Source organism: Ovis aries, chromosome 11 (assembly GCF_016772045.2).
Source record: "Ovis aries strain OAR_USU_Benz2616 breed Rambouillet chromosome 11, ARS-UI_Ramb_v3.0, whole genome shotgun sequence".
Classification (NCBI taxonomy): domain Eukaryota; kingdom Metazoa; phylum Chordata; class Mammalia; order Artiodactyla; family Bovidae; genus Ovis; species Ovis aries.
Window position 1 is genome coordinate 27640112 of NC_056064.1, and position 19752 is coordinate 27659863.

The 19752-nt window shown below is 49.2% G+C and overlaps 2 protein-coding genes, 1 long non-coding RNA gene and 4 other non-coding genes across 10 annotated transcripts; 5 read left to right on the top strand and 2 right to left on the bottom strand.

Moving 5' to 3' along the window:
• Window positions 1–78: 78 nt before the first annotated feature.
• On the top strand, window positions 79–2089 carry LOC121820691 (uncharacterized). Its single transcript, XR_006061375.2, has 2 exons — window positions 79–1645; window positions 1794–2089. It is a non-coding gene; the product is annotated as an uncharacterized LOC121820691 (long non-coding RNA).
• Window positions 2090–6011: 3922 nt separating this feature from the next.
• Window positions 6012–6083, top strand: TRNAW-CCA (transfer RNA tryptophan (anticodon CCA)). The gene has a single exon. It is a non-coding gene; the product is annotated as a tRNA-Trp (tRNA).
• Window positions 6084–6522: 439 nt separating this feature from the next.
• Window positions 6523–6604, top strand: TRNAS-GCU (transfer RNA serine (anticodon GCU)). Its single transcript has one exon. It is a non-coding gene; the product is annotated as a tRNA-Ser (tRNA).
• A 220-nt stretch (window positions 6605–6824) lies between these two features.
• TRNAT-AGU (transfer RNA threonine (anticodon AGU)) lies at window positions 6825–6898 on the top strand. Its single transcript has one exon. It is a non-coding gene; the product is annotated as a tRNA-Thr (tRNA).
• A 387-nt stretch (window positions 6899–7285) lies between these two features.
• TRNAI-AAU (transfer RNA isoleucine (anticodon AAU)) lies at window positions 7286–7359 on the top strand. Its single transcript has one exon. It is a non-coding gene; the product is annotated as a tRNA-Ile (tRNA).
• Window positions 7360–8021: 662 nt separating this feature from the next.
• On the bottom strand, window positions 8022–17283 carry BORCS6 (BLOC-1 related complex subunit 6). Its single transcript, XM_060394820.1, has 2 exons — window positions 17192–17283; window positions 8022–16944 (listed from the first exon to the last, which is right to left on the bottom strand). Exon 2 carries the CDS (start codon window positions 9800–9802, stop codon window positions 8741–8743), a length of 1062 nt encoding a protein of 353 aa, XP_060250803.1. The 5' UTR covers window positions 9803–16944; window positions 17192–17283; the 3' UTR covers window positions 8022–8740.
• Window positions 12972–17283, bottom strand: AURKB (aurora kinase B). 4 transcript variants are annotated; one of them, XM_004012681.6, is made up of 9 exons: window positions 17204–17283; window positions 16873–16944; window positions 15543–15645; window positions 15378–15432; window positions 14975–15166; window positions 14542–14680; window positions 14285–14433; window positions 13438–13612; window positions 12972–13279 (listed from the first exon to the last, which is right to left on the bottom strand). In XM_004012681.6, the coding sequence occupies exons 2-9, from the start codon at window positions 16918–16920 to the stop codon at window positions 13106–13108; spliced, it is 1035 nt and encodes a 344-aa protein (XP_004012730.2). In that variant the 5' UTR covers window positions 16921–16944; window positions 17204–17283; the 3' UTR covers window positions 12972–13105. The 4 variants fall into 4 exon arrangements, with proteins under 4 accessions (XP_004012730.2, XP_012041083.2, XP_027830725.1 ...); XM_012185693.5 differs by having other exon boundaries at window positions 17192–17283; XM_027974924.3 differs by lacking the exon at window positions 16873–16944 and having other exon boundaries at window positions 17192–17283.
• Window positions 17284–19752: the final 2469 nt, after the last annotated feature.

The following is a 19752-nucleotide window of genomic DNA, read 5'->3' on the forward strand; positions in this document are numbered from 1 at the left end:
GATGGCTCCGACGGGACCTCTGAAAGTCTCGCGAGAGCGGCAAATTATCGCGCCGCCTCCGGGCCTCTGGGAAACTTTGTTCCGGGTCCACAATACCTGTGCAGATCCCGACCGGATGCGGAGAATCGAGCTGCCGGCCTTCCCGCGTGCAGATGAGTTGTCTGCACAGCCTGAGAGTGTGTTGTGGCGCGGCCCCCCATTGCCGAGTCTGCCCACACAGCACTGGCGAACGGAAATTCGGACACTCGCTCCTCCCTGTATCCCCATGCCGGGAGCGGCCTGGCCCCCAGCCCCTGCTACTTTGCCCAAGATGATCCTCCAGACACCACAGTCACCACCACTCCAGCCTTAGGGCGTCAACATGCCCGAGCCCTGGACACTGTCTTTTCTTCCATCCCCCGCATCCGTGTAGCTTCTCCTTGACCTAGGCCGAACTTGGAGAGGTGGATGCCCCTTTATTGTCCTGGAGCCCCTGGTTGTTGGCGGACCGTATACCTGAACTTTCCTTGATTCTGATTCCCCACCCAACCACCCACCCAGCTCGCTCAGATTGGTGAGGGATTTGCAGAGTACAGAAAAGAGCCCCTCTCCTGAACTAGGGTGTGGATGAGAGGCGTGTTGCGGGAAGGAAGTGGACGTACGGGACCAGAAAAGGGAGTGGAGGAAGAGAATGAAACCCCGCGTCCCTGGGAGGCAAGAGTCGAAGGCGGAAATTCAGAGTCTACGATTTCCTTATCTCTTGGAGGTGTGACCAGCAGAGTCTCTTTGCCCAGCTATAGTCCAAGCATTTCTCACGATTGGGACCTCACGGACCTTCGGACCTTAAAGGTGATTCCTGTAGAACGGAAAGTTCTCGCCGGAGTTCACGGCTAACAGTCAAGTCACAACTTCCAGGCTCCCCCCCCCACCCTCTTACCAGATCATCTCCCAAGAATAATAATGGATAATCCATAATAAGAATAGAAAAGAGTTTTATTTGAGCCAAACTAAGGAGTAGCCTGGAAGCTCCTTTCCCCGATTACTCTGAGAAACTGCCCCAGCGAAGCATCTTTTTCAGTGCAGTTTTGCATCTTGTAAGAACAAAGAACTTTATACAAGTCAGGGTTACATTTCTTCTTCTTCTTTTTTTTTTTTTTTCTTTTTTAAGGACCAGATGATTAATACACAGCAGGTCAGCATGGCCTTGGCACTTGGAAAATATCTCTCATAATCACATCGAAGGTGTCCCAGGAAGAGGGGCGTTTAATCTTTATTTTTAACATGGGCATTTTTTACTTCTGGTCAGCGTGCCCTTTCCTTTAAATAATTAAAGCAGATGTACAGCGTGTGTTTGATAGACCACAAACAGGCTATTTTAGTTAGGATAAATTCAAGTTGTGTAATGTTTAAGCCAGAATGACTTCCCTATATCTCAATATGTGAACACTTCTTTTATTACTACTCTCCATCTCAGTGCCTCTTAGACAGGTCTAAACTACAAGCCCAAGAGACATTTTTTAAATTTCCTCATTCATTCATTCATTCAACAGATAAGTCCCAGGCACTGTGAAGGGCTCATATCCTTGAGGAACAAAGCAGAAGTCTCTACCTTCCTGGGGTCAGAGAGATTGACAACAAACACGTCAACAAATAATAAATCTGCACGGTAAAAGTTGTAATAAATAAAAATTTTAAGGGAAATATTAGAACAATGTGATCAAGGAAATTTTCTTTGAAAATAGATCATTTGTTCTTAAAACTTCATTTTAGGAAATGTGGTCATAACTGAGAGAAAATGCTTTTCTCTCTTGCAGGTCCCCAATGTACTAAATGGATTTCCTTTTTCTAAACCAGTGTGTGAAAAATTTCAGATGTCAAAGAGATAGTCAAAAGATGTTTCCTCAAGTTCATGAAAGACAAAGAGATATAACAACAATGGATAAACAACAAGGTCCTGCTGTATAGCATGGGAAACTATATTCAATGTCATATGATAAGTCATAATGGAAAAGATACATATTCTTTATATCTGAATCATGTTGCTTTACAGTAGAAATTAACACAACATTGTCAAACAACTACACTTAAATAAAATGCTTTTTAAAATGGTGTGACAAATTTGAAATTTAATGTATGATCCTAATGGATCCTGGATCAGAAAAATAAAATTTATTATAAAGGACATTAGTGGGAAAATTGGTAAAATTTGAATAAGGTCTCTAGCCAAGATAATAGAGTCAATAGTATTGGTGTGAAAGAGGTGGAGTGAAGTGGAAGAAATCTAGAATCTTAGAAGATAAAGTCTAAACATGGGAATGTGTGTAGGTGAGAGAAGAAAGGGGTCAAGGATGACTGTTAGATTTTGGGATCCAGCAGTTTGAGGTTTGGGGCTTTCTGTGCATAACAGCCTTCCTGCCTGGGAACCTATAGATAGTAAGAACCGGGAGATAAAATTCACTTTGTGAATTGGTAAACAGCAGTCCTGTCACTTTCCCTGTCTTTGGTTCAGAGAAGCCTGCTCCACACTCACCAAAGATAGTTTTGGAGCCACCTTGTGGCCACAGGTGGTATTGCCAGTGACCAAGGATCCTTCGGCCACTCGAGCCAGGGCAGGAACTCACGTGTTCCGACATTTGAGCTGGCGTTAAAATAATTTAGAAAAGCGTTTTTTAAGTCAGAAACATTCAAACATATTGTATGTAAAAGTAAAGTATTTTTCATTCAAAAGGTAATGACCCCTTTAGAAGCCTACTATTCTGTTTCAGCAGTTACCAACACATGGCCAACCTTGTTTCAGCTATACTCTGCCTCCCAGTCCCACTGGATTATTTTGAAGCAAATCCCAGACATCACCAAATAGTTCTGTCCAAGCGGAGGACATTTTCACCCCCCTGTCTTGAGTTCTTTTAGCTGATCTAATAATTAAATTGACATAAGATAGATTGATAGGAGAAAAAGAATCCAATTTAATTCATACACAGGGAAATCTCACAGAAAAAGGACCACCGAAGAGACCAAAGGAGGCTGTTTATATGTTGTTTTTTGACAAATATTGTTTGTGAAGAATTAACAGAGGGGTTTGTGCTTGGGGTAGCAAACTAAAGAAGTAGTTTGTTATGTAGCTACCTTAGCCTTGAAATCCCTCACTATGGTGATAAAGCAAAATTTATATTTAAAGGCAGGACAAGAAAAACTGAACATAAAATTCTCTCTGTGTGTTTGTTTGGCCTCATCCCTCCCTCCCTAACGTGTAGTGTACACCTGTGTTACATATTAACCAGATGGGAGTGACTGCTCAACTATACAGATAAATTTTTTCCCCTTTCTTCTAATGCTAGCAGTGCAACTTCTTTTTGTTGTTACTTCTTAAAACTTAAAAGAATAGCATTCTTTCCCAACTCTGTAGAGGGTCAGGAGTCATGGTGACTTGTTGCTCACTTTGTACATGCTTACTTGGACTATATACCTTGGTAAACCTTATGTAAATTATCAGTATGGCATTTTGATGTAGGATTCTTTGTCTTGAAAATGTATATGACTAGTGCCTTGGGCTTTTAACAGGCAGCACACCACGTTTGCTTGTCTCTCTTTTTCTGGTGTTCAATCTGAGCATTGGGTTCAGTAATAGGCAGACTGAAGCAACCATTGTCCCATTTCCCATCAGTTTTTCATACCAGGTGAGCAATTTTAACTAAAAGACAGTGGGTTTGAGTCCTAACCCAAGGGTTCAAGTCTCAGTCAGTTTTGGCTGGGTTCGAATCCCATCTGAGTTGTGCAGTCTCAATGGAGCATTGATTTTAAGCCACAGCATGATGGAATCATGTTAGCATTTTAAAAGATGATTCTGTTTGACTATTCTGGAGACAGACATTAGGGAGGAGTCTACTGCAGTCATCCAGTGAGATGGCAGTGGGAATAGGGAATGAGGGCTAACAGGAGAATTATGAAGGAAATGAAACTGAGTGAACTTGGTGACTAGAAATGGGAAACGAGGAAGGGGGGAGAGTCAAGATGAATCCAAGCCTCAGCTTGGCCTCTAACTAGGAGTGCAGAAGACTGGAAAGGAAATGAGACAAGAGGGAAGGGGACAGGGCACAACGTTTGAAAGAATGACGCAGCTACTGAGAACTGGATAAGAGAGAAAAATGGTTAGAACCGTTCAAGCCCAAGATGGCAGAAGATTCAACTTCCAGTAGACCTTAAATCTTATTACACGCCCATCCTATATATTAACATGTTGAAGGACACACTCACAGGCACCATGACGCTTCTGAGGCAGACCATAAAAGGCCAAAAAGGGGGGCAGTGGCCCAATTTCTGGAAATCCTCACCCCTTCCCTAAGTAGTTGGAATAATCCTCCCAACTGTTACCCTCTGAAATTACTCAGCCCATAAAAACTAACCACCTTATACTCCAGTGTTCTTGCCTGGAGAGTCCTAGTGACCGGGGAGCCTGGTGGGCTTCTGTCTATGGGGTTGCACAGAGTCGGACATGACTAAAGCGACTTAGCATTACATTTCCCAGTGCTCTTTCAGAGATGGCCCACACTTTTTATGGAGTGTGTTCAGTTCAGTCGCTCAGCCATGTCCGACTCTTTGCAGCACGCCAGGCCCTAGAGCCTACTCAAACTCATGCCATGTCTCTCTCAATAGATCTACTTCTTACCTATCTCTTTGCCTCTCCCTGAATTCCTTCTATGCGGAGACATAAAGAACCTCAGCTTCCTAAGTCCTGACAGGAGGTGTACTGTTTCAGCTGGGAGACTGTGGGTTTGAGTCCCACCTGAGGTGGGAGGTTTCCGAAGGATGACAGGGTCAAGTGAAGGTGTCCAGCAGACACTAGACTGAATCCAGAGGTGGGAGCAGGATTCAGGAGCCCTCAGCACACAAGTGATGGCTGACTCCAGGGAAGGGTTTACTCCAGGGAAGGTGTGTAGCATAAAGAGAGAAGACAGAACTCCTAGGAACAAGAGACTGGAGGGAGGCGGACGGTAAGATAAGGGAAAGCCAGCAGACAGCAGTGTCATGACAACCAAGGGGGAAGGCTCTTAAAGGATGTTGCGCAGTCAATTAAGGTCAGGCTTCTCCGCGGGCTTTGACTTGTCTGTAGTCCCTGATAACTTTCTTTGGCGGTATTGGACCCTTGAACTTCTTTCACCCTTCAAGAAGCAAATGAGCAAATGTGTGTGTGTTTGGGTGGGGGTGGGGGTGGGTTCTTCCAGCTTCTGGTATTCCTCTTTATAAGTTTCCAGCCTGGTCTCACCTGGGGAGCTTTAACAGGTACAGGTATTTATGTCAAAGGAAATCAGAACAATGGTTGCCTCAGTGAAGGGTGAAGGGCGGGGGTGGAGGGGTGGGGAGGGGCGGGGATCGACTCTGAAAGGATAAGAAAGAACCTTGTAGGATGAAGATGTCTTCTATCTTGAAAGGGTTGTGGGCTGAATTCTTCAAAACTCATCAAAATAAACACTTAAGATCTGTGCATTTCATTGTAGGTGAGGGATTGCTCAGAATCGTCAAAAGTGACAAAATTACCTATGCCAAGATTCTACTCTGGATCTTTAAACCAGAAACTCCAAATTTGGGGTCTGTGAGTAGCTATCTGGAAGGCTCCGCAGGCGGCTGTTAACTGCAGCCCGGGAGGGGACGCACGGCTGGAAAAGCTAAGCTCTGTCCCCCACACGTGCTTCCATCACCTTCGGCCTGGTATTCCCAGTCCTCCCACACGTTTCTGTGCCAGTCCGTCCCCGCTGGGCTGTGAGCTCTGGGTACCCCAGGGAACCAGCTCAGGGCCGCCTTATGGTCTGCAGGAGGGCGGCGACGAGGTCGGGGCACCGAGGAACCCGGAGCCCACAAAGCCGCTACCCTGCGGGTGGCGGGCCCTGCTGGTCCTACGAGGCCGGAGGGAGAGGGCAAACACCACACCAGGAGATTTTAGAAGTTCCAGAAGGCCCTCAGCACCTCGATCGCCAGACCCGGCCGCCTCACCGTCCAGTCGTCATGGGGAGACCTGTCCACCCCCGTGGCCGGCCGACCTCGTGGCGCAACGGTAGCGCGTCTGACTCCAGATCAGAAGGTTGCGTGTTCAAATCACGTCGGGGTCAGCGTTCGCTTTTCTAGAGCTCGGGTAGCTTTTATTTATTATCCTTATTTGCAACGCTGTTGAGGTCCCATCCCGCAGATTAGAGAAGAAACGCTTCATAGGGGCCGGAAGGGGAGGGTCTCTGGCTCCAAGTCTCGAGCCGCCCCGTCGGGGGGAGCTCCTAGATATCGCGATAGCTTTTGCTGCAGATCGGAGGACTGCAAATCTAAGCGGATAGCGGGGCTCCTGAGGAGTGACGCATGCCCCGGAAATCCAACGCCGAGGCCGGTGCTCGCGCAGGCTAGAATATCGCTCGGAAGCCAGAGCCCTGCGAGTCGTCCTCGCGGTGCCGGGCGGGATCCCTCGGGACACCATCCCTACACGACGTAGTTAGGTTCACGCTTTCTCCGAGAAGGAAGAATCCAGACCCCAGAGAGGAGATCCTAAACTGCTTTCCTGTGGACGAGGTGGCCGAGTGGTTAAGGCGATGGACTGCTAATCCATTGTGCTCTGCACGCGTGGGTTCGAATCCCATCCTCGTCGGCCTGCGATTCTGCGGCTGTCTTTATATTTTATAACTTTCTGTGTGCCAGGATTCAGTTTCTGTGTCATCCTTTCAACCTGTCCCGTTTACAGGCGCGGATTTCGCACCTTCTACCTTGCTTTCCAGTACGCTCGAAAATTAGAAAGGTATCCCGGCATTCATTCACCTAACCTAGAACTGACCTGGCCAGGGAAACGAGGCGGGGAAGTGTATGCGTGGGGCGCCGTGGCTTAGTTGGTTAAAGCGCCTGTCTAGTAAACAGGAGATCCTGGGTTCGAATCCCAGCGGTGCCTCCCGAGGCATAGGTTGTTTTTACACTTCGAGGAAAGAGTCGTAGGCTTCTAGCTCATATATAATTTTCCACATCTCTTCGGGAATCTACCGGTTGCTATCAGACGGCCTTTTCTATTTCCGGTTGTGCACCTCAACCCTAAGTGCATGCTGTCAGTCTTGCGCTCTATGTTGGCAGGGCGACCTGCCAGTCAAGCACTTGCATTATCTGTGCTTGCCACTATTTTGACTTCGCTTTTACTTCCCTAAATGATAAGTGATTCCGTTTTCGTAGTCTGTTTCCCTGTTTTCCCAAATAAGCTTACCCGTTTTGAGATTTTCTCACAGATAGGACTGATTAGTAATTTGTATTTTACATAGATTCATATTGAGTACACTCATTGTCAGCTGGCCGGTTAGCTCAGTTGGTTAGAGCGTGGTGCTAATAACGCCAAGGTCGCGGGTTCGATCCCCGTACGGGCCAGAGCAACGGTCTTCTTTTAAAGAATTTACTGTCAATTTCTTGTTGTTAGGGAAGGTGTGTGGAGCAGTATTTCCAATTCCGGAACTTTTCACACCTCGAGGCGAGGAATAACGTGTTTAAATTCAGCCCAAAGACCTAGTGTCTTGAGTTAGAGGAGGAAAGTTTAACAGAACTGGATCTGTATTGTGATCTGTTTCTAAATCTCACCAAATCGGGAGCTTCTGGAATTTACTATGACTGTAAACGGAAGGCGGCCAGAAATTGTCCTAGACCATTCATAGGGCGCTGATCAGCAGACTGTGAGAAATGGGGTCAAGAATGGAGCTAGGTTTCCAGTCTTTCTCTACAGCACAGATGTCCAGTTTGCCCAGTCCCTGCCTGTCCACTTCAGGAACTGAGAAGACAACCCTTCCTCCCTTTTTTTCTTCTAGATCTTCTTGCTTCTGATTCTGCTTTTACTGTATCTCTCAGCCCATACCTGTGTCTCACCTTTCCTCAGATCTGCTGTTTAGGAGCAGGAACCATATCCTTCCACATGTGGCCTAAGACCCCCACCCCACTCCCAGCACCAGCCCCAAGAAAACTTCACGAAAAGACTGACCCTCATTCCCATTACTTTGGTTCATCAATCCCTGTAACCCCACACAGACACAGCCTCAGCCTTAGCAGCAGCAGCACTTTAATTCCACAAAAACTCAGAAAGCCAAAACTGATTAGAACATTCCACAACAGGTGGGCTTCAAAACCAGCAACAATTCTATCTGAACCCTGAGAGCAGAGAGACCCCTCCGAACGCACCTCCTCTACCATGCAATACATTCCTTCTAGCTCCGCCCAGGTTATGACTGGGGAAATGGGATGGTAGTGGGCCAGAGGGCAGAAGCAGGAGGTTATCCATATGCAAGTATGCATCCTTGTCTGCGTGGTGTGTGGTCTTTGACTACACAAGCTCCCACAGGCCCTGGCACCTGAGATGTGACTACTGGAGGTCAGAGTGGCCACAGTGGGGGCTGGGGCCTCCTCTGTTCTCCTTTCTTGATAACATATGACAGTCACATCTCCCAAGCCCAGAACTAAAGCCCCTGGTTTCCAGAGATGGTGAGCTAACTGGGGAAGAGAGTTGGGAGAACAAGGTAGCTGCAGATTGCCAACTGAACAGAAGCAGAGCATCATACCCTCCCACCAGGAGAGCCTTTAGAACTTCCCCATATACACCTGCATAAGGCCCAGCGAATGGTCGCGGCCTGCTAAACGTATCTGGAAGAAACTCCCATATATAGGCCTCCCTCCTCTCAGCGGGCAGGTCCCGCCAGGGCTCCTTTAAGAGTCCTTAAGGATCCTGCTGGTCCCTGGCGTTGCCAGGCCTCTCCTGCCTTTCCAGTCACTTGCACAGGGCCTCCAACACCTCCAAGGTGCGTCGGATATCCCGGACTTGGCGCGCCAGTCCCTGAACCGGTTGCAGAGCCCGCTCCAGTTCTTCACAGCGCGCCAGCAGGGTGTACATGCCCTTGATGCTCATGTCCACAGCTTCACCTAGAGAGTCCACTGCATCGCGGTAGGTTTGGATGCAGCCCACGCTCAGAGCTGTCAGCTCCTGCACCGCACCTCCCAGCCCGCGAAGCAGACGGTCCACCCTGCCGCCCAGCTCCCGACTCAGCCGCTCCAGGTCCCGCAGCACGTCGGGGTCGATGGGAGGGATGGCCGGAGTGGGTGTGGGCGCTGAACAGGGCCGCGTAGGGGCAGGGGGCGGAGGTTGAGGGGCGCCGCTCAGACGGATCTTGAGTTGCAGGTTGTTGGCGACAAAGTGGGTGAGGTCGCCATGGCGGCTCACCGTGCCTTCGAGCTCCAGGGGGCTTGAGATAGTGGCGCGCCGCCCGCCGCCTGCGCCAGATTCTGCACCCCCTGAAGACGCGGGGCCACCGCACGCCCCGCTCAACCCGTCCAAGCTGCGGCTGTCCTGAAGGCGGCTGGAGAACGAACGGCCACCCCTGCCGGCTGCCGCCGCCTCGTCGTCGTCTTCCTTCTGCTCAACATCCATCCCGCCGCCTACAGGGCTCCCTCGACGGCAGACCCTCTCGGATTCAGGCTTGTCCTCCGGCGGCTCAGGGTCCTTGCGCCGGGAGGACCCGTGCGGGTCGAATTCGGGATCCGGCGCCCCCAGGCGGCTCCCTTTCCCAGAAAGCGTCCCTCCACGGCCCGGCTTGTCCTCCGGAGCTTCCCATTCCGGGGGGTGGACAAACCTGCAGCTCGAAGTCTTCGGGGACGCCTTGGGGTGGCAGCTCGCGCCCCCAACGTTCTCTGCCTCTTCCTCCTCGGACAGTCGGAGGCCTGAGGGCCGCTCAGAGGGCGTTTGGCCCGGGCCGTCGCCGAAGATCGCAGCTTGCTGTTCCCCCAGAGCTAGCAGGTCCGTCTCGGGCCCAGGCCGCCCCCGGGGCGACTCCATACTGCAGTTGGGGGCAGGAACCGAGGAATTGGTTCGCCCCGGCTCGGGAGGCCTTGGCGGCGCCTTTAAGGGGCGTTTTAGAGGCGCGCCGATTGGTCTCGGGCTGACAATGGTCAGGACGTGAAGAGCACTCTGATTGGTCCCAACAACCAGGAAGTCCCAGAAGACCAGCTGTCATTGAGCGACCGAACACACGTGAGAGCCAGCAGGGCGGAGAGAAGGAGGTAACAGCTGCGCTCGTTGCCCCGCCCTCTCGAAAAGTTGAAAAGGCAGATCTTGAAGATCCTGAAACGTCTGAGTCCTCCAGGGGCGGGGCTAGGCTCTTTCCGCCCACATTTGTTGCTTAGCAACCGCTTCTGGAGAACGAACCAGAATTGGGGAACCAGAATTGGGTTTCCTAAAAGAGATTCTTGGGATGAAAGTAGCATATCCTGCTTGGACCGTCGGGATTGAATCGCACCTTAGTTGATTAGGATGGAACCAGAATTCTCATTTGCTCCTCTGTTCTCTTGTCTCCTGCCCCCTCCACCAGGTTTTGAGTGTCTCCTCTTGGAGGATGGTGTGTGATTTTGCCACTAGGTAGAACATTCAATTAGTTAATAGCCCTTAAGGTCAGAGCCCTGGTACCATTCTGATCTCTTCTCTTCCTTCTCTTCTCACTGGTCCTGCCATAGAGGCACTGGTCTTCTCACTGTTCCTGTGACAAGACAGACATGCTGCCGCCTCAAGGATTTACATTTGCTCTTGCAAATGTAAGAGCAAATGGGTGGCAGCTCGCGCCCCAAAAGTTCTCTGCCTCTTCCTCCTCGGACAGTCGGAGGCCTGAGGGCCGCTCAGAGGGCGTTTGCCCCGGGACGTCATCCCCTCGGTCCACCCCTTTTTTTGAGGCCGATTCCACAAAGTATATTAAAGGTCCGTATAGTCAAAGCTATGGTTTTTCCAGTAGTAATGCACAGATGTGAGTTGGACCATAAAGAAGGCTGAGTGCCAAAGAACTGATGCTTTTGAATTGTGGTGCTGGGGAAGGCTCTTTGAGTCCCTTGGGCCGCAAGATCAAACCAAACAATCCTAAAGGAATATTCAGACCTGAATATTCATTGGAAGGACTGATGCTGAAGCTGAAGCTCCAATACTTTGGCCACCTGATGTAAGACTCTGATGCTGGGGAAGACTGAAGCAAAAAGAGGGTAGCAGAGGATGAGATAGATAGCATCAGGGATTCAGTGGACATGAATCTGAGCAAACTGGGAGATAGTGGAGGACAGAGGAACCTGGTGTGCTGCAGGTAAACTCTTTACTGGGGTTGCAAAGAGTCAGACATGACTTAGTGACTGAACAACTACAAAGAAAAATGTTCACCTTTTTCCTCCTTCAAGTAGTTTTTCAAACATCTTTTTAGTGAGGCCTCCCCTTACAATCTGTTTACAACTGCAACCACTTTTTGCAAGCTTCCTGAGTTGAGGATTTTTTTTTCTCGTTTATTCACCCCTCAGCCTCTAGAACAGTACCTGGGCTGCAGAGAGCACTCAGTAACTATTGTCAGATGAATAAATCTTAACCAAAATTATAACTACACCAGAAGGATGTAGGGACAGAAAACGCCCTTGTTTCTGGTGGCAGTGGAGTGAAAGAATGAAATACTTACATTTTGTATCAGGAAAATGATAGATAAAGCCTAAAACTGAAAATGTAAAGAGGTAGTGACAGAAGCATGTGATTTGGAGATACAAAGTAAATACCAAAAACAAAGCAAAACTGTAAAAGGATTTGTCTCTGGGGAGAGAGAAATGGGAAGACTGTTGGTTTTTCGTTTTCTTAAGCCCTATACTGTCCTTCAATTATTTTAATCTGTGCGCATATGTAGTGGGTTGCATGGTAGCCCCCTAAAAGATATGTCAGTGTCTTAACCTCTGGAAGCAATGAATGCAGTGTTTTTTGGAAAAAGGGTCTTTGCAGATATAATTACAGATTGTGAATAACATTATCCTGGATTATCTAGGTGAGCCATAAATCAAATTGCTAGTGTTCTTTTAAGACAGAGGAGAGAAAGGCAAAGAAAGGAAGGCTGTGTGAAGACAGAAGCAGAGCTTGGAGTGATGTAGCCACAAGCCATGAAGTGCCTGGAGTCACATGAAGATGGAAAAGGCAAGGAAGGATTTTCCCCTAGAGGCATATATGGGAAGGTGGTGCTACTGACACCTTGATCATGGACTTCTGGCCTCCAGAACTGTCAGAGAATCCATTTCTGCTGTTTAAAACCACCCAGGTTTGTGGTAATTTGTTACAGTAGCCCTAGGAATTGAATATAGCCCGAGTATCTGAGATGAAATAAAAATAAGAAACTTTATTGATGTTCTACACCACATGGCTTAAGAGTACAAAAAATAAACATGCAGAAAAAGCACTAGGTGAAACTCAACACCTATTCATGCTTCAAAAAACACCCAACCCTTAATGAACTAGGAAGAGCCCAGGCCTTCCTTAACCTAATAAAAGACATGTATCAAGAACTTATAGCAAGAGATTTCCCTGACAGTCCAGTGGTTAGGACTCCAAGCTTCCACTGCAAGGGGAATGGGTTTGTCCCTGGTCAGGGAAACTCAAGATCGTGCATGCTGCTCTGGGTGGCCAAAACAAAAGAACAAAACCTATAGGAGGCACCATATTGCAAGCATCATACATAGCAGTGAAACTATGGGAACAAGTTTCCCATAGGTCAGGAACAAGACACCATCAGCTTCTATTTACTCCTGTGCTAAATCCTCACCAGAGCAGAAAAACAAAACAAGAAGACAACTTTAATTGCTCCTAGGTCAGCAAGACTGACCCAGGAAAGGGAAAGATTAGAGGTCAACTAAGAGGGAGTAATAGAAGGTGGGTGGAGATGGTTGGTGATGGCTGATGTGCAGGCATAGCAGAGTAGAGCCAGGTCCCCAGCATCCCCAGGCCTGGGAGCCAGAGCAGGGGAAAGGAAAGATGTGGAAGTAGGATGGTTGGGAGCTGACCAGATGAGGTTAGAGCTGAGAGGTTGCTCTCAGTGCTGAGGGGTGTTCCCAGGGGTGATGATGCAGTGCCCACCCCACTGCCCAGCATGGGCAACTCCCTCGCCTCCTCCCCATGGGTGATGACTTCCTTCACAGCAGTCTCCACATGTAAACATCTACACTCATCAGTACAAAAAGCTTCAGCCTTTATTAAATAAAGAGGAGGTAGAAGACAGATGCAGAAACAGACTTGGGACCCCCCTCCTCCTGGCTACACATATACAGACACAGACACAACTGAGAAAAGGACAGGGACATTTCAGGGGACAGACTGAGGGGCAGAGGGAGGCAGCACCCTGCGAGAGTGGGCTCGGACCCAAGGGTGGGCAGAGACCTGGGCCAGCGGCAGGCGTTCTGAGGGGTTATGCTTGAGCAGCTTGGAGATGAGGTCCTGGGCTCCCATGGGCACAGAAGGAGGGAACTTTAGGTCCACCTGCAAGAAGGAGAGACAGGCTTCATCCTAGCTGCTTTTGCCTCCACTTCCCACTCTATTAGCAGGGTTTAACATCAACAGCAACAGTGTGCCCACTCCCTGCCCCAGCCCCTGAGCTGGCACAAACTCCAGCCAGACCCCGGGGGCCAGCCTCCCACCTTGACAATGCGCCGGTACGTCTCATTGTGGGAAGCACTCTCGAAGGGCGGGTTTCCCACCAGCAGCTCGTAGCAAAGCACGCCGATGCACCACAGGTCCACCTTCTCATTGTGCGTGCGCCCCTCAATCATCTCTGGGGGCAGGTAGTCCAGAGTGCCGCACATTGTCTTCCTCCTGGGGTGGGGCGGGGGAAGAGGGGGAGTGGGCAGGGATCTCAGATCCAGACTTTCCCTCCTTTCCCTGCAGCCTGACAGGGAGCCCAGACCGACCACAGGATGTGCCAGGGGTCTTCCAACCAGGCTCTGATGGGGTCTTTGGGGTAGGAGTGGGGCTAGCACACTGACTCTGCATTTCCACACTGAGGGCCGTACCTTAAAATAAATCAGATATGAGGGCAACGTTCACCTTAGAATTATAGGAAGAATTTCAGATGTTCATCAATCACATGTTGCTTAATCACATTACATTTCTACTGTGCAATACTATGAAGCCACTAAAAATGATGTGGGAGTATTCTCAGTGATATGGCAAGAAGGTCCCATTGTTTCAAGTGAGAAATCTGAGTGACAAAACTGAGACTCCTATTTTTGTTTTTGGCCACGCTGCACGGTTTGCAGGATCTTAGTTCCCTCGACCAGGGATTGAACCTGGGCCCCCTGCAGTGAAAGCTGGAGTCCTAACCACTGGACCAGCAGGGAACTCCCAAAGTCTCCTATTTTTGTAAAGATATTGCTGTGTCTATATATTTACATGAGAACAACCCAAAATGTCTCTGGGTAACAAGATCTGAAGTGGTTTTATTTTGAATGGCTTCATACCCAGGGCTGGCCTTCTGGCCCACCATACCTCAGGGAGGGGGCATGCACCGACCAGCCAAAGTCAGCAATCTTCAGCTCACCCCGGAGCCCCAAGAGCAGATTCTCTGGCTTGATGTCTCTGTGAATCACCTTCTTTGCATGGCAGTACGTCAGAGCATCTGCCAGCTCCTCCATGATCTGGGGGGCCAATGGCAGACAGTCAGAAGAGGACTGACCTCAGGCGGCAAATGGCATCCCCCAGCCTCCAGGCCCCTGCCAGTGCCCCAGGTGCCCACCCGCCCCGACCGTGGCTGTTCGCTGCTCATCAAAAGTTCGGCTCTTCTGCAGCTCCTTGTAGAGCTCCCCCTGGGGGGCATACTCCAGAATCAAGTAGATCCTTCGCCGGTCATAGAAATAGTTGTAGAGACGCAAGATGTTGGGATGTCTGGGAGAGGAGACAGAGGAGGCATCAGGCTGCATTCTGGCCTAAGGAAATGGGAAAGATGACAGGTCGCATTGGGGCAAACTGGGTCAGGTCTGGGCCAGGTAGGGGAAGCCAGTTGGCAGTCCTAATTGGGGACCGGAGGTGATTTTCTGGATTCAAGGCTCTGGCTGGGATTGAGAGCTCATTGGGGCTGCGTGGCCACAGCTACAGAGAAGACAGTCTAGATGTGGTGGGGTTGGAGGAGGAGTGGGGTTGGGGCGGCAGGGGCTCTGGCTCAGGGGACGTTGAGCGTACTGGAGATGGGCTTGGATTTCGATCTCTCTACGCAGCTGGTGCTCCACACCCTCCTTCTCGATCTGAGACTTGAAGAGGACTTTGAGTGCCACGATGAAATGGCTTTTCTTCTCCCGAGCCAAGTACACATTTCCAAACTTGCCTTTGCCCAGAGGACGCCCAATCTCAAAGTCATCGATTGTGAAGGAACGCCTGTTTGGGAAGCAGTGGTGGAGCAGCTGAGCAGTGGTTAGTTGGTCCTCTGAGGTGTTTGCCTTCTTTCTGGACCTCTGCCCCTCCTGCCTGCAATCCTGCTTCTCTTCCAGGGGAGCTGAGGATGGATCAGGCTTTCTCACCTGCATCCCTCCTCCTCCTGCCTTTATTCCACCCCGTCCCTTGCTACCTCAAAGCTTGGGGAGCTTACTTTGGGATGTTGAGGGTCCCACTGCTGTTCTCCACCACCTTCTGGCCAGGGGCAGCTAAGGAAAGAACAGGGAAGTTGAGGCCATCCTTTGACATTTTCATCCCCACCCACCCTCTGCAGACCCTAGTTCCCTCAGGTCAGTCCCCTCCCTTTGTGCTAGTTTACCTGTGGGCTGGGCATTGGAGCGACTCATGAGGACAAGCGCCGATGGGATGACAGCCTCCTTCCGGAGAACTCTCTGGGGCAGGGTGTTCAGGCCAGGCTGAGCCTGAGAAGGACCAGAGGGGAGCTCTGAGGGTGCCTTTATCCCAGTGACCGGGTTGGAATGCGCTACAAGCAGCATTTCAGGGCTTGCTATAAAGCCACCCACCTACCCCACCCCATCCCCAGTTCAAAGAGGAACAATGAGGCCACAATTTTGCTACTCAGTCTTGTCCATAACACCACTCATTTACCTAGCCCCCTACCCCAAAGGGCAGTAGAGGCTGGGGTAATGAACACCCACAATTCAAGGAGCTTCAGAACAGAGGTATTCTCACAGTTCCCTAAGCTTGGTCTGTTAAGGCTCAGATAAGATCCTTGGGGCCTTGAGTGTTCAGCAAATCTCAGTATTTACCGCTTTGCAACAACAGGCTTTAGGGAAAGTGAAGGCTATTCTAATTGTCCTGGAGCACTGTCACTGTCAACTTCTGAGTAACACACCACTTTCTTCTGGGAGTGACTGGTGTAGACATGACAGTGTCATCTCATTCAGCCTCCCCATTCAGAGCTTCACCGGGGAGGGAGCTGGTGGACAAGGGGATAGAGGGACCCTCCAGGATACTCAAGCCCCACTAACAGAGAACAAAGCTCATGTAGGGCCCCTTCTTTCTTCTTTAACCAAGAGAGAGCCTCAGTGCTCCTACAGACTTGTTCACAAACAGCGAATTTAGGATTTACAAATAAGCAAGTTGAACAAAATGGAGTCCAGAAATAGATCCACATATATATGGGAATTTAATATATACAATAACGCTAGCATTTCAAATCAGAGGGTAGATTCTTCAATGAAAGGTGTTAGGACAACTGGAAAATAAAGCTTTTTAGACGCATATGTCACACCGGTCATTAAAATCCAAATTCTTAAGTAAGACTTCTCTTGGACCTTTTAAAGTTATAAACTCATCTAAATAGCTTATATCTATTTCCTGCCTAGCCTATTTTTTCAGGACAACAGTTGAGATTCATGGCCTAATAGGCTAGACCCTGCCTGCTCAGTCCCAGACGCCATTTGTATGTGACAAGTAGGCTCAGCTCTGCAGAGGTCCTCACAGGCTGGTCAAATTCAAACTGGCAGCACCAGATAGGATGAGGCTACAAATGACCTGACTGGGGCCCATGCGCTGGTGCAAAGCCAGAAGAAAAGTGCTAAGAGGATCGCCCTCTGCAGGATCTCGAATCTGCAAGCAGGAAGTCGCCATGCTGATGGGGAGAGGGGAAGTGAGAAAGCCCTTACCGTCTGCCGGCCATAGGGCCAGGGGTAGGCGTTCTCCTTCTGGGCCATCCGTAGAGGGAAAGGGGGAAGGAACTGGGCAGAGAAGAGAAATAGAGCCGTGAGAAGCAAAAACAAAAAAAAAGGAGAGAGAGTGAGGGGTCGGATCGATCTAGCCGGAAGTGTTTGCCTGGGGTGGGGGGGGGGGCGAGTTGCTGGTGAAAGGGAGCAAGTCCAAAAGCTGGCTTCATCAGAGCGCATCCCCGCACTCGCCTCTCCGCCCCCACCCTGCTACCGGCCTCACTCCCTTCCAGGACCCTTTCTCCACCCTAGAGCAACCAACCTGCCGGATCACCTGGCCTCTCCCGGAGCAAGAATCCCGAAAGAAACCCGTGGTGCCTTGACCGCTGGCAACAACTGAATCCGTCCGGCCGCGCCTCCTCACCCCCGCCGAGGTCCTTTCAAATCTCCCGCCCGGGTCCCATTGGCTGAGCCTGCCGCCCATGCCCAATTCTCATTGGCTAATTATCCCATGACGTAGCTCCAGAGGCCCAATGGAAAAGGCGGAATGAGAGCCGGGGCAACCAGGGTTTTAACTTGGGAAAAGTTTTCCTCAAGCCTCGAATAGTCTTACTGGTGTTTTGTTTTTAAAATTTAAGTCATCAATATAACCTGGAATTTATTCTTGTGTATATGTATGAACTGGACTTCTGTGGTAGCTCAGCGATGAAGAAACCTCCTGCCAAAGCAGGAGACGCGAGCTCGACTCCCTGTCGGGGCGATCCCCTGGAGTAGGACACGGCAACCCACTCCAGTATTCTTTTCTGGGAAATCCCATGGACAGAGGAGCCTGGCAGGCTACAGTCCATGGGGTCGCAAAGAGTCGGACATGACTGAGCGAAAAGAGAGAGAGAGAAAAAAAAAGCAACTAGGTTTTCTTCCATGAGCCAATCCATCTCCTTCCCTAATTCACTAAGTTACGAGTTTTGGTATTTGCTGTCATAAGCATACTAACCGATACGCATCTACAGATCTAGAGAGTTAACAGTTATTTGGGTTGAATGATGCGATACTGACAATCATCTGACCCACAGAAAACACTAATTTCACATGATTCAACCCAATGTAAATTAAATAAATCCAAATGAGTTTCTACATCAGTTCACAACGCTTTTGGCTGCAAGTAACAGGAAACTCAGTTACCAATGGCACACACAACAGACATCTATTTTCTCTTCCACAACAATAAATCAGAAAGTAGGTAGCTGGCTCAGGAACTGAACAATGTAAGAGGTCTGCATTGACCTCTTCTGTGATTCTCTTAACATTCCCCTTCCGACTTCAAGGTGAATGCCAACTGTCTCTGTTTCTTTTAACAGAAAAAGCAGAAGGCTTCTAAAAGTCCTCATATAGGAATTCCTTGGTGGTCCAGTGGTTAGGACTCGATGCTCTCACTGCTGTGGGCCAGGGTTAAACCCTGGTGGGGAAACTAAGATCCCCAGAAGCCACACGTTGGGGCCCAACTCTTGGTGACCCGATGGGCCATAGCCCACAGGCTCCTCTGTTCATGGGATTTCCCAGGAAAGAATACTGGAGTGGGTTGCCATGTCCTGCTGCAGGGGATCCCCGGGACAGGGAGTCCAACTCCCGTCTCCTGCTGTGTGGGCCTTCCCTATCACATGACTACTGCAAAGGCAGCTGACAAAGTAACTTTGTCTTCCAGCCGCTACAGTTAGAGCAGCTAGGGGCCACAGTGGTAGCCTCAGGTAGCCACAGCTACCTGCAGCGGTAGAAACTGCAGGGTGCCACAGTTGTTTACAGGTTTATTGTTGGGAGCCCATGATTTTTTTAAAGTTGTAAATCTGTGCATGATGTGTCTCTAGAGATTTGATGAATATGGCCACCAGTGAAAAAAGCATTTTGCTTCTGGAAATGTGATGCTGTTTTCACTCAGGGTCAGCCCAACACCACTTCCCAGAATCAGAGATCCCATTTCAATTTCAGTGCCTTAGAGTTTTTTAGTGCCACATATAGAGTAACTAGCTAGTAAAGAGCTTTAGAAAAATCCTATCACTTGCAGTATACTTTATCCCTCATAACCTAGTGAAAGACTTTTCTAGAGCCTGTCAGGGACCTTGTGCATGGGTGGGATATCCCTGATGGATCCCCATACAGTTTCTCTGTCCATTGGAGTCTTTAAATTCCCCCTGCACATTACATCAGAAGACATCTGGCCTTTCAGAAATAGTTGATGGGCCACCACAAAATTGAGATTTGTGTTATTCATAAAACACGAAGCAAAACAAAACCTATCTGCTCTGGCAGCTAGGCAACCATCAGCTGCCTGTTCAAGTTAGTGAACAGAATCTCCATTATTTACCCCAGTGCTTCGCAAATGATCAGTAGGGAAGAACCATTTTTAATTATTTGCAATCTATCACAAATTGATGCTTTTACAACTTACATTAAAAATAAATTCCTTGAAAAAGTATAAAAAATATAAAAATTACAAGAAGACATATTTTTTGGTTGTAACTAGTATTTATAATGGCAATCCACTTCAGTATTCTTGCCTGCAGAATCCCCCATAGACAGAAGAGCTCTGCAGGCTACAGTCCATGGGGTCGCAAAGAGTTGGATACGACTGATCGACTACGCACAGTATAGCACAGTATTTATAAAAGTACTCTGACAAATGCTGTAACAGTTTTAAAAATACCTAACTCTCAAATTCTCTACTCATCCTGAACCTGAAAGTAATATTTCACGAAGTGGCACCAGTCTGTGGACCACAGTGAGTACCACCAATCTGCCTCCAGTGCAGTTCAGTTCAGTTCAGTCGCTCAGTCGTGTCCGACTCTTTGCGACCCCATGCATTGCAGCACGCCAGGCCTCCCTGTCCAT